Source organism: Acanthopagrus latus, chromosome 2, assembly GCF_904848185.1.
Source record: "Acanthopagrus latus isolate v.2019 chromosome 2, fAcaLat1.1, whole genome shotgun sequence".
Lineage (NCBI taxonomy): Eukaryota > Metazoa > Chordata > Actinopteri > Spariformes > Sparidae > Acanthopagrus > Acanthopagrus latus.
In genome coordinates this window covers 842,181-855,301 of record NC_051040.1, presented here as the reverse complement: position 1 = coordinate 855,301, position 13,121 = coordinate 842,181, and the positions used below count along the sequence as shown (strand labels likewise).

The 13,121-nt window shown below is 47.2% G+C and overlaps 2 protein-coding genes across 2 annotated transcripts; one reads left to right on the top strand and one right to left on the bottom strand.

The window, feature by feature from the left end:
• Window positions 1–1,159: 1,159 nt before the first annotated feature.
• Window positions 1,160–5,088, bottom strand: LOC119013528 (presenilins-associated rhomboid-like protein, mitochondrial). Its single transcript, XM_037088153.1, has 10 exons — window positions 4,873–5,088; window positions 3,607–3,823; window positions 3,404–3,544; window positions 2,976–3,024; window positions 2,725–2,820; window positions 2,492–2,641; window positions 2,348–2,418; window positions 2,138–2,239; window positions 1,936–2,033; window positions 1,160–1,683 (listed from the first exon to the last, which is right to left on the bottom strand). Exons 1-10 carry the CDS (start codon window positions 4,947–4,949, stop codon window positions 1,566–1,568), a joined length of 1,119 nt encoding a protein of 372 aa, XP_036944048.1. The 5' UTR covers window positions 4,950–5,088; the 3' UTR covers window positions 1,160–1,565.
• Window positions 5,089–5,711: 623 nt separating this feature from the next.
• On the top strand, window positions 5,712–11,602 carry LOC119004431 (protein MB21D2). Its single transcript, XM_037071338.1, has 2 exons — window positions 5,712–6,317; window positions 10,220–11,602. Exons 1-2 carry the CDS (start codon window positions 6,068–6,070, stop codon window positions 11,482–11,484), a joined length of 1,515 nt encoding a protein of 504 aa, XP_036927233.1. The 5' UTR covers window positions 5,712–6,067; the 3' UTR covers window positions 11,485–11,602.
• Window positions 11,603–13,121: the final 1,519 nt, after the last annotated feature.

The window sequence follows — 13,121 nt, the reverse complement described above, 5'->3', positions numbered from 1 at the left end:
AGAGGCTCACTGTGAATCTGCTGACAGCTGCTCACTTTAACTTTAAATCAAGATTTGATGTGATTGTAGACTTTGTTCCTGTAAGGATCAATATGACTGATCAATATAATTATAATCATTATATATTAATAATAATTCATACAAAAATCTATATTCTGATGGTTTTGCAGCTGTAATACAGACAGTGTGTGTGTGTAGTTATATATATTCAGTTATGTTCGTCATATTGTCGTTCTGTATATTAGTATGTGCACACACACACACACACACACACACACACTCTGTGTTTGTCTCTGTGACAGTTTGTGGACTTTAAACCTCTCTGTAATCAAACTGACGTCATGTTCTCAGGTTGGTTTTCAACAAGTCGACCTAAATTCATCAAATCTTCACTTTGACAAACTGCAGATTAAGAACAACTTGTTACTTTTATTCTGTTTTATTAAAACAACTTTCATTCTGATTGTTGCTTTTGTCCCTTCACGTCTTTTTCAGACAGAACATCTCTGATGATCATCTGACAGAACTGTAATGTCAAAGTAATCAATGTGGAACATCTGGAGTCAAATGATTAACAAAGACAAGATACAACCACCAGGAGCTGCTTTAAATGTGTCATTAAGAGAGAAAAGATCGCAGGAGACGTCGGATCAATATCCTGATCGAGTCAGAGAAACTGAGATGAGATGAGAAGCAGCTCACAGGTCACATGACTGAACTCGTTAACAGATGTAGTCTGATTATCAGTGGGTTAACATCATGTTCACATGGTGGTTTCAGATGATCTGATTCTCTGTCAGGTCAAACAAACTAATGTAAAATGTGCTGATTCGGTTCTGAAGCTGCTTCTCACTCATTATACAGACAATGACATCACACACATCTGCAGAGAAGCTGCAGCGGTGAGAGAAACGTAGTGCAGAGAGTCTGAACTCTGAACTTCAGTTGTGATGATGTTTTATTAATATCGGGCTGAAAAATCTGTTTTCAGTCTCCTGAAGTTCTAATAATCTGACCGGTCCTGAAACCGCCTCGCGGGTCGACCCGTAGATTTACTGTGGTTACCAGATGTTGAGTTTACCGTCACAGTCGACAAGCTGCTGACAGAATCGGTTCTGGTTCTGTTCCAGGCTCAAACAATCAAAGTGTCGAGTCAGCGTTCATCATTTTACAGTTTTATTTGAAAGAAATCAACAAACATAAATAAACAGAGACGAGAACACTGATCTGCGGTCAGTTCATCAGCTGTCTGTCTGGACGTTTGATTGGCTGAATAATTAACAGAGAAACAATCAAACATTAAAAATGACTGTCAGTCCTGGTTTCTGCCCCGTCGCCATGGTAACTGAATCAAGCTTGTTAATTAGTCTCTGCAGCGAATCATTCATATCAATAATAATAATCAATAATCATTTTTATAAATATGGACATGACTCATTCTTCTGCTCCAGGTGTGACATCATCATGTGATGTCATCATGACTCCCACCTGTCCTGGTGAAGCCGAACGTCCGTCTGTACATTTATACATCTTTACAGGTTTTTATTTCCCATCAGCCCCGGCGGCTACACAGCACCTCCTCCGTCTCCTCCTGGGCCTCCTCGAGTTCTCAGCTTGTGCCAAAGTTTGACGAAAGGTTCTCGGTTCTTCCAGATCAGCTCGTGACCGAACATGATGTACCAGCTGGAGGAGAGGGGAACAGAGAGCATGATGGGAGATGATGTCAGAAACACGTCTCTCTCCTCGAAGAAGAAACCAGAGAAACAGATTTAAACTTCAGCTGAAACACTGCGAACAGCCGCAGGATGCGCTCATGCCGGCTGACTGTGGCGCCTCCTGTGGCTGCCGGAGGAACTTCAGCCTGTCGAGCATCACAGCGTCAATCAAAAATAACCGTCTGAGCGGCTGCTGTGATTGGTCGAATCAGTGACTTACACTCCGAACAAGGCTCCTCCTAAATGAGCAGCGTGGTCGAAAAACTTCCATCCCAACACCAGACCGGCCGTATCCATGGCGATGATGCCCTTCAGAGCCTGCAGGGAGAACAAAGGCGGTTGATGAGGAATCTGTCAGGTGGAGGTTTTTACTCCACTTTAATTCAGACTCAGTAATAATGACACAACAGAAGACTTCTCACGTTGGCAGCACTGAAGGTGAACATGGGCAGGAAGATGATGGACAGTTTGGCTTCTGGCATTTTGGTGCAGACGGTCGCCAGGACGGTCATGATGGCTCCGGACTGAAACACACAAAGCGTTCAGAGGAAGCTGGAACAAAACTGTAAAACACTGAAACACTTCATCTGTGAGCTCAGACTCCCGTTACAGACAGTGACGCTGGTACTTACGGCTCCCAGAGATGGACCGAACCTTCCTGTGGCCGTCTTACAAACGTAACTGACGAACGTAGAAATGACTCCTGAACAAACACAAGAGACAAACATCAGCCACTGAGAGGACCAATCACAGCCCGCGGACGGTCCGGTGTGTACCTGCAGACAGGTAGACGGCCAGGAACTGCTCTCTGCCCAGCATGGAGACGGCGCTGGTGGAGAAGCTCCAGAGGACGTACATGTTGGCCGCCATGTGGAAGAAAGAGAAGTGGCTGAAGGTGGAGAGCAGCATGGGAGAGCACAGCGTCTCTGCAGGACGACAGGAAGCAGACAGACGTTACACCTGGACGCCAGCAGACGACAGACAGACGTTTAGCTCGGCTCAGACTCACTGGACGCCGGGTCGGCTGCAAAGTATCTGATCATGGAGCGCTGCAGAGACGGGACTCTCCAACAGAGGAACACCAGAGCGTTAGCAGCAATGATCCCTGGGAAAAAAACAGAAAAACAGAAGTTTGTCTGCAGATGTTTCAGAGTTGATGTTGTAGAGACATTTAGAGTTCAGCCTTCATTCTGATGTAAGCGTTGTGACTGAATGTGTTCGACGGTGTTTCTCGGCAGGTCTGATGATGTGTGCTCTCACCTGTGACCGTCCTCTGACCCTCGCTCAAGCTCTGCCACCATTGGTTGATCTGAAACACCAACAGCCAATCAGAGATCAGCCTGTGAGCGCGATCAGAACAATAATCCAACAGAGAACATACGAACACAAACAGCTCAGGCTGATGTGGAACCGGATCTAAACTGTCGGACCAGATGTTGATGGTGTTCATTTTCTTCCCGGATAAAGGTCACGTGAAAGGGGCGTGGCCAAACACGTCATTATCCTGATAATCATCACATCAGAACCAGAACTCCTAAGTTACAGTAGTCCGGATGTCCTGACACACGGAGGCGTGCGGACTGAAGGTGTGTTCTGCTGAGACGAGGATCTGAACATTCTAATCAGAGAACATTAGTGACGCCTCCTGGGCCTCGTGTGATGTCACAGCTGTGACTCCTCCCTCTCACCTCTTTGCGGAAGTCTCCTCGTTTCTGAGGCCGCAGCTTCTCCAGCCAATCAGCTCGGATCTCGTTGAAGTAGCTCTGGACTCTGGACTTGAGCCTCTCATACTGCCAGATGGCCGCCAAGCCGAAGGAGCACCCTGTAAACTGACATGGAGTCAACACCTGTCCGTGACATCACTGATGACATCATCTCAAACGTCACCTACCCCCACGGTGAAGACGAGCGGTCGGAGGAGGCGGCTGAAGGCGCGAGGGGAGCTGGGCGGAGCCTGCTGCTCCCAGTGGGGGGCGGAGGTCCGTCGGGGGGCGGCGGCCTCAGAGGGCTGTGAGTGGGCGGGGCCCAGCTCCTCCTCCACCCGCCTGGACTCTGGCTTCCTGCCGGCTTTCCTGAAGCCGCATCTCTGCTGGAGGCTGTGAGGCCACCTGGTGGACAGACAGAGAAGCTCAACAACATCCTGCGACTGAAGCAGCTGCTGGTTTATAACAGAAATGTTGTTTCCTGTCGTCTTCAGCTGGTGAAAAATGACTGAACGATTCATTTCAGCCAGAGGAAGGATATGATTCACTTTGACTGAGCACATGTGACACAAAGTCTTCTCCTTTTTTTTCCAAGTGAATATCGACATTTTGAAAAGCATTTAACATCTGCATGGTAATAGTCATAATAATAATAAGAATAAGAAGAATAATATGTTAATTCTGCTACAGTACAGACTAACTAATATGTGCTTATATCTGTAACAGCATCGACAATGAGACGAAGTTAGTTTATAAATATCTACATGGTGAAAATCTGCATTCATCTCTCACAGTTTCTCCTCACAAGAATATTACTGATGCTGCTGAATGTGTAAAAACCTTATTTAAACACACGTTCCTCATGGATTTACATGTATTTTAGTACAGACATGTAATCCAGTTGTAAAAATATATTATACATATGACTGTAACATATAATTATACATTAGCACATGCTAAGATGAACTAGCTCACAGAAATGACCTTTTTTTTTGTTGCTCCAATTCAGATGCAACTCAGCACTGAAGGTTTACATTAATATTAACTGGTTTTATATGAACTAAGTGTTCAGCATCATAAAAATCTGAAATACGTGAAACAGAAACGAGCAAATGTAGTTTTTAGCTGTTGATCACAAACACGAGCTGCAAATGAAAACAGTTCAGCTGAACATCAATATTTTTTCATGTTAAAATATAAAACATGACAAAATGTTAAAATAAAGCTGATCACTAAAGTCATTAATCATGAGGGAAAATCAAACTGGAACAAGTTAAACAGTCAGACACACAACAACAGAAATTAGCTCTGTTAGCTACCCGGCTAATGTTAGCCGGCTAACACCCGGTTATAAATAACTGTCCTTGAGAGCTAACAGAGCTAACTCCGAGCAGCGGAGCTCCGTCCGTCTGTCAGCCGGAGCCCGCCGCCTCCCTCCGGCGGTGCTGACTGACCTGCCTCCCCTCACAGAGCTCCGGGAAACATCTCCTCCGGTCAGTCGGAGCAGGACGGTGCAGCTCCTCCACGCCATGGTGGAGCCCGGTGACCCCGGCGGCCCGACCCCGGCGGGACGTTCATGTCCGGGTCAACGCGACGCTCCGAGCCGATCGGAGGAATACCAGCGACACCTGGAGGACAGAGGCCGCCACTGCTCACCTGGAGCAGCATAACAACACACCCGAGTGACGTTAGCGGCAAATACACTACCCTGCACTTCCGCCAGGGATTTTCAAAGTAAAATAAAAATGAAACTATCTTAATCACATTTTTTGACACATTTGAAGTAAATTAAAGAACATTAATATATTCTTTAGCTACAAAATAACAACAAGTAGCTTTCAGTTTAAATCATACATGATAATAACAATATGAAATTGTTATAAAGTATTTTCTTTCTTAAATTATTTTCTAACTTAAATCTCAAATAACTGCATTATTTAATTTCTATGTATTTATGTTATGGATAATAGTTTGGCTACAATGTTACCATATCTTTCATTCATGCACACAACATCTGTCCCATGCTCATTATAAAATCACTGATTATCTAATATTACTTTTAATTATTCATTTTCCTTCATTTTTATTTTTCAGGAATTTGGATTCACCCGATACTGTTACTGTCCCTCTTTCATTGCCGATTCATAAAACATTTTAAAAAGATAAAGCTAAAACAACATCTAATCAGTTTAATTATATTTGGTGGATCATTATGTAATTATTGGTATTTGGTCACACAAATTCAAGGAGAACAATAAGTAATTCATTATTATCATTTTTAATTTATGATCATATCCTGCAATTATTTCATTATTCCACAGTTTCAATTTGTTTTACTATAATTTATTATTTATATTTCATGTTGCTCTGCTTATGGTTCATCCTCTTTGAGCCTGACAAGAGGATAAATCTGCAGAAATGTTTTAAAACTGGTCTGTCTTTGTTAATTAATGAATAAAACAGAATAGACTTTTTAAAATCACATAGTTTGACATTTTATTTTGAAGGCGGTGAGCAGCGGAAGTGCGGTGGCTGTTTCCGGTGGTTGTGTTTGGTGTGGTCCGCCTCGGCTCGGCTCGGCTCGGCTCAGACCGGACCAGCAGCAGTAGTATCAGCTGTAGTGAACCTGTGTGTGACCGCGGAGGAAAGATGGCGGCCCCTGCTCTCTCCAGTCGGGCTGGCTCGGCGGGCAGCCTCGGGAACAGCCCCACCATGGCCGCCGGCAGGCTGCCGCACGGAGGAGGCGGCGTCGGGCCCGAGCTGGACTTCAGGTCGGCGGCTCGGATGGAGGATCTGAACCGGCTCATCCAGGAGTTCAGCAAGCACGACCAGCGGGAGTACGACGACCAGCGGGCTCTGGAGATCCACACGGCCAAGGACTTCATCTTCTCCATGCTGGGTGAGGACACACACACACACACACACACACACACACACACACACACACACACACACACACACACCGAGGCTTCACCGTGTTTTTCTACCCGGTAGAAGGAGGCTGATGGCGGGAGGGTGTCCGCCCTCACACCACCTGCTCTCACACACCGTCAGCCTGATGGAGGAGGATGCAGAGCAGGGTGTGTTGGTGTGTTGGTGTGTTGGTGGGTGGAGGTGAGGAGGCCGCTCCACCTGTTGGCTCAGGTGAGATGCAAACCTGCTCCACCTGCTGAGAGCATCGCTGTGATGCGTTCAAGGCCTGCACAGACGTGTCCCCCCGACATGTTGCTGCAGTTTAACGATGTATAGTGTAACAGAACAGTGATGAAGTGACGTCATCACACAGCTACACATCCTGTAAAGGGACAGTTCACTCATTATCTCCTTCTGATGATATAAAGTCCTCCTCTCCTCTGATGATATAAAGTCCTCCTCTCCTCCTCCTGATGAGTCAACTAGTCGACTGATCGTCCCTTGTGGAAATATAACACCGCAGGCCTGCTGTGAACACGTGGTCACTTTGGAACCATCTCTCAAGATGGTGTGACGAGTCTTTATAACTCGGAGCACCTGCGCGACTCGCACATACTTCCCCAATGCTTTTAATTTGTAAAAGAAGCTTTTGTTTGTTTCAGTGCACTTAGAAAAATAACAGTTATTCACTGATCCCTCAGCAGTCAGAGAACCCCTTTATTTAGTGGATGGTTCAACATGGACTGTATGTGGTTCTGTAAAGAAATGAATGTTCTCTGTAAGCACTGATATAAGACCGCAAACGACAATCACTCTCATGAAGGATTGATCCGGATTATCTTCTCTATCAGAGGATTAACTGTTTGGTCTGAACAGCGGAAAGTGTTCATCACACATGTGGTTCTGTCCAACAGCACAGAACCCAAAATATGTAGTCATTTGTCCTAACAGCATTATTATTATTATTATTATTATTATTATTATTATTATTATTATTATTATTATTATTATTATTATTATTATACCCAGTAATGCAGCCAAGTCTTTTACTTTGAAATGACTTTAACATCCTGTTATCAGAACCGTTGGCTCCTGAGCGAACAGAACCTCGTGGACCCGGCTGCTTCCTGTTCAGTCAGATTCATCATGTTCATGTTTGTTTGACGGGGAAGATTCACGTGAACGTTTCTCTGGTCGGAACAACAACGTGGAAAGACGGAAAAACTTTGGAGCACAAAAAAGTTGTAAACATGAAGATGAGGTCGATGGTTGTTCATTTAGTCTCTGTGTCATTTCCTCAAATACTGGAATCAGCTGTGAACGTGTTTAAACCAGTGGTTCTGATTGGGTCAGGACCCACCATCACCCCTTAATGACAAGCTGCAACCCAAATCAGGGACAATTTCAACTTCCAGTTTATTTAACATAATGTGACACTTCAGTAAAATGATTACAACAATAACAAATAGATGAAAAGTTCAGCTATGATTTGAAGAAAAATATGCAGCAGTCATTCAGCCTGACGGCAGGTGTGACGCTGACACCACGACCCACTGAAAACAGGTCCTGTCAGTTGAGAAGCACGAGTTTAAAGCTCTGAGCGCTAAAACACAGAACAACCTCTGTTTGGTGTCCATGTTTCTGACATGAAACACACGGACACTGAAGTCAGCAGAACAACCACACAACTTGGGAAACTGGACCGTCTGAGCAGCACGTGAACAATCCGGCATCATTTGTGGCGGGCCCGCCACCGTGTCAGGAGGCTCTCATTGAAGTGAATGAGGAAGCTGTGCTGATGCTTGTGGACTGAACTCTGCACAGTAAACACGAAGGTTAACATGACGAGGATGCTGTCAATTCCTCTGCTCAAAGGAGGACGTAAACGCACCACTACACCTCAGATTTAACACCTGAGTCATGGCGGACTCCTCCAGCTGAGGTGATGGTGTTTGAGACGGTGTGTCCTGACGGAGTGAGCTCACTCCTCCGCTTTCACTAAACCTGATGAGCAGCATCGATGGTTCTGTTCGTCTGTGACGTGAGACGAAACACGCAGGATGAACTGCAGGGATGTGAAAACACTTCCTGTCAGAGCTGGATCCCCTCCAAGACCAGGACTGAAATACACCAGAACACAACATCCTGAAACAAACACTGGGTCCATCTGTCTGAGCGGCACGCTTACATCTGTCATCACATTCAACATTTCTTCATCACTGACAGTCTGCGGCAGAGCAGAACCGCGCAAACACAAGTCGGGTTTTCTTGAAACTCAGCCATCATGTTGTTGGACGGATGTGTCCACAGGAATAGTTTCTAAAATGTTCAGACGTGTTCGAGTCATGTAGTAAACATGTTTGCTGTCAGGCTGCTCAGTGACAGTTTCCTGAAACACGTCATGTTGAATAATCTGATTGTCTGTTGTATCGTTTGACTCAGAAAAACAAATTAAAGCCACTAATGGAAACTGGAGGTTTGTGGGAAAAGAGAGCAGAGTGACTCGATGCACGATCGTTTATCTGACGCTGAGGTCGACTCCACCTCTGAACCGGACCGGGCTCTTGTGGTTCCTCTGCTGCTGTCCACGTGATCCACGTTTGATCTGTCGCTGGTCGTCCTGAAGAACATTTCTGGGGCCTTGAAGCTTCAGAGAGAATTACCAGCAAATATCTGAAGCTTGGACAAGCTGTCGTACTTTCCTGTTGTAATTACGCGGCGAGGACAGGAGACATCAGTCAGTGTCTAGACGAGCGAGTGTTTACGAGTGCGCAGGACGGATTGAGTTCATGCTGCTTTTGTGCACGAGCAGCAGAAACGCTCCCTCGCGGTGCTGTTCGGTGCATATGTGCTCGTTTTCAGACTAATTAAGCACTAAAGAGAAACTGAATTTGCTGGCTGTGTTTTGAAGCAGCCAACTGGAGCAGTCACGACTCTCCAAACCTCTGTTCAGTACCAACGGCACAATGAACAGATCATTAGTTTTATCATTCACATTTTCTTACAAAGAAGCTATTAAAGCTCAGATTATATTCACCAAATATAAAACAGCAGCAGCCTCCAGTGATTCAGCAACAAACTAACGAGTGAGACCTCTTAACAAACAAGTCAATAAAGGATCTCTGACCAACATGTCCGACGCTGTCAGTGTCCTCACACAGGAGACGAGTCTGGAGGTGATGCTGCAGGCTAATGCTAAGCTAGCTGCAGGCTAATGCTAAGTCAACTTTGATATCTTTGAAGTATTTTTCAATTCTTTTTTCTAATTTTGCACCAAATGTGCTCATATTTGATGTAACACTGACTAACAAACTGTAGAACCGACTGCAGAGGAATTTTTACCAAAGTTAGAACGAAACCAAAGTAAAGACATGAATTAAATGAAAAAACATGAATTGAATTTTTATTATGGCAGATCTTTTCTGTACAGAGGTGCTGCAGTATTGGATCACTGTGCTGGTGAAGGTCTGAGTTCTGTCACCACAAACTGTCTCCAATAAGATCTCTCAGTTCGAACGTTTCTGAGAAACAGTGAAAGCCACCAAACAAACGGTGTCTGTCCGCTACAGCGCAGGAATGCAGTCGTCAGCCAGGAAGTGTGTGTGTCATTTCACTTTGAGTTCAGCAGAGAGAAAAACCAGCCCAGAACAATCCAGTCTGCTGGTGTGTTGAGTGAACTCATTAACCTGTCCAGTCTGATGCAGCCCTGAAACGACCCAAACACCACCCACAAACTGTTCTGTTGTTCATCCTCCCGTGGAAGTCGGAACAAAAAACATGATGGTCATAAGTGATTCTGTCACCATGATGAGACAGTATTGTGTCCGTGTGTTCAGATGATGAGATCGTTCTCTGTATAATCGTGTCCTTCCTCCTCTTGTCTCGCAGGAATGGTCCAGAAGTTGGACCAGAAGCTCCCGGTGGCCAACGAGTACCTCCTCCTGTCAGGAGGTGTTCGGGAGGGTGTGGTGGACATGGACCTTGACGAGCTGAGCGTCTACGCTCGCGGCACAGACTACGACATGGACTTCACCCTGCTGGTCCCGGCGCTGAAACTCCATGACCGCAACCAGCCAGTAACCCTGGACATGAGGCACTCGGCCCTGGGCCACTCCTGGCTCAGTCTTCGCCTTTTTGACGAAGGAACTATCAACAAGTGGAAAGACTGCTGCACCATCGTGGACCACATCAACGGGACCACCAACTACTTCTTCTCTCCGACACTGGTGGCCGACTGGTTCTACCAGTCCATCTCCCTGGTGCTGCTGGAGGTGCAGAAGAAGCCTCAGAGAGGGATGCCCAGGGTGGAGAAGGTGGAGAGGAACGGCACCATCATCTCCGTCATCCTGGGTGTCGGGAGCAGCCGGATGCTTTACGACATTGTTCCTGTTGTGTCATTTAAAGGCTGGCCTGCTGTCGCTCAGAGCTGGCTGATGGAGAACCACTTCTGGGATGGGAAGATCACCGAGGAGGAGGTGATCAGCGGCTTCTACCTCGTCCCCGCCTGCTCCTTCAAAGGCCGCAAGGAGAACGAGTGGCGCCTGTCATTCGCTCGCAGCGAGGTGCAGCTGAAGAAGTGCATCTCGTCCAGCCTGATGCAGGCGTACCAGGCCTGCAAAGCCATCATCATCAAGCTGCTGTCCCGCCCCAAAGCCATCAGCCCCTATCACCTCCGCAGCATCATGCTGTGGGCTTGTGACCGTCTCCCTGCCAACTACCTGTCACAGGACGACTTCTCCGCCCACTTCCTGTTGGGCTTGATCGATGACCTGCAGCACTGCCTCGTCAACAAGATGTGTCCCAATTATTTCATTCCCCAGTGCAACATGCTGGAGCACCTGTCGGACGAGACGGCCATGCTGCACGCCCGCAAACTCTCCTCGGTGCGCTCCGACCCGGCCGAACACCTCCGCACCACCATCGAGCACGCCAAGGCTGCCAACAGGCTGACCGTGGACCTGCAGTGGCGCGGCAGCGCCAGCAACCTGCCGTCGCCGCAGTCTGACGCCGGTGGAGAGAATCAGCCGGACGACCGACTGGCCAAGAAGCTTCAGCAGCTCGTCACAGAGAATCCTGGGAAATCCATCTCAGTCTTTATCAACCCGGATGACGTCACACGGCCGCACTTCCGCATCGATGACAAGTTCTTCTGAGACTGAGACCTCTTCCTCCTCCTCCTCCTCCTCTTCTTCCTCCCCCTCCTCCTCCTCCTCCCCCTCCTCCCCCTCCTCCTCCTTCTCCTCCTTCTTCTTCTCCTCCTCCCCCTCCTCCTCCTCCTCCTCCTCCTTCTTCTTCTCCTCCTCCTCCTCCTCCTCCTTCTTCTTCTTCTCCTCCTCCTCCTCCTCCTCCTCCTCCTTCTACTCCTCCTCCTCCTCCTCTTCTCTCCTCCTCCTCCTCCTCCCCTCCTCTCCTCCTCTCCTCCTCCCTCCTCTCCTCCTCCTCCTCCTCCTCCTTCTCCCCCTCCTCCTCCTCCTCCTTCTCCCCCTCCTCCTCCTCCTCCTCCTTCTTCTCCTCCTCCTCCTCCTCCTTCTCCCCCTCCTCCTCCTCCTCCTTCTTCTTCTTCTCCTCCTCCTCCTCCTCCCCTCCTCCTCCTCCTCCTCCTCCTCCTTTCTTCCTCCTCCTCCTCCCCCTCCTCCTCGTCCTCCTTCTCCTCCTCCTTCTTCTCCTCCTCCTCCTCCTCCTCCTTCTCCCCCTCCTCCTACTCCTTCTTCTTCTCCCCCTCCTCCTCCTCCTCCTTCTTCTTCTCCTCCTCCTCCTCCTCCTCTGTCTCTCTGCCTTTCTTCTCCTCACCTGGTGCCCCGCCTCCTCTGAAACTTTATTTTTTACATTTTTTATGTTTCTCTGCCACAGAGTGAAGTGAGGTGATCGTCTAGTTGTGTCTGCCACAGTTTTTTATTTTTTTATTTTTATTTTTCTAGTCCCTCTGCCCTCTCCCCTCCTCTTTCACTGTGTGCCCTGTGTTTTTTACCTGCTGAATGCCTTTTAAATAGACAGCTGAATAGCAGCAGGTTGTTTTTAAAACTGAAGGATGAGGTGAAAATCCACCTTCAGATGGATTTCCTGTTCTTATGTTATGGTAGTTTAATTATCAGGGATCCTGGAAATGAGACGACACTAACAACTCCTGAAAACGTCACAGAAGCTTGTCGGTTCTCTGATCAGGATGTAGTCGTCTGGAATGTGACCGTAGAGTTTCACTAAAGCTCAGCTGAAGCTGATGTCATATAAACATTTCACAAACGTGATGCTTCATATTGAGCAGAGGATGAGATGCTGGAGACACGTTCAGGAGTTGTCTCGTACAGACGTCTCTGGCTCGGGAGACGACAGAGTTCTGTGTGAAGGTGGATTTTGTCCCTCTGAGGAATGTTTTAGTCCTGCCGAGGGACGATGGTACTAATGTCTTAGAAACTAACTGTAAATAGAAGAACACTGACTGAACACTGATGTGTTGACAGACAGATAACCACAGACTGATGATGATGATGATGATGATTTGTGGACTACTTTTCGTCTAATTTTGCACAGAATGTAAAAACACACCACTTCTCCTCTCGATGGTGGACGTCGTGTTCGTCCCGACGCTGACCTGATGTCAGATCAGTAGACAGTGGCGCTGCTGGAGGACGGTCAGACTGCACGCTGTGAACGGGCTGATTAACGGTGAACAGCAGACGTACACGGTGATCAGCAGAGTCACTTCAGAGAGCAGACCGGTCCTGACGCAGCTTCACCACGATGGAAGTTGACTTCAGAGATGTTGTTCTGGTATTTTTCTGTCTTTCAGAAG

Excerpts from the sequence above, each read along its gene's own strand:
- LOC119013528 (XM_037088153.1), bottom strand. The coding sequence starts at position 4,949 with ATGGCGTGGAGGAGCTGCACCGTCCTGCTCCGACTGACCGGAGGAGAT. Across the intron at positions 2,419-2,491 it reads GGCCGTCTACCTGTCTGCAG|GAGTCATTTCTACGTTCGTC; the intron begins GTACACACCGGA and ends GTGTTTGTTCAG. Across the intron at positions 2,034-2,137 it reads TCACCTTCAGTGCTGCCAAC|GCTCTGAAGGGCATCATCGC; the intron begins GTGAGAAGTCTT and ends TTCTCCCTGCAG.
- LOC119004431 (XM_037071338.1), top strand. The coding sequence starts at position 6,068 with ATGGCGGCCCCTGCTCTCTCCAGTCGGGCTGGCTCGGCGGGCAGCCTC. Across the intron at positions 6,318-10,219 it reads CTTCATCTTCTCCATGCTGG|GAATGGTCCAGAAGTTGGAC; the intron begins GTGAGGACACAC and ends CTTGTCTCGCAG.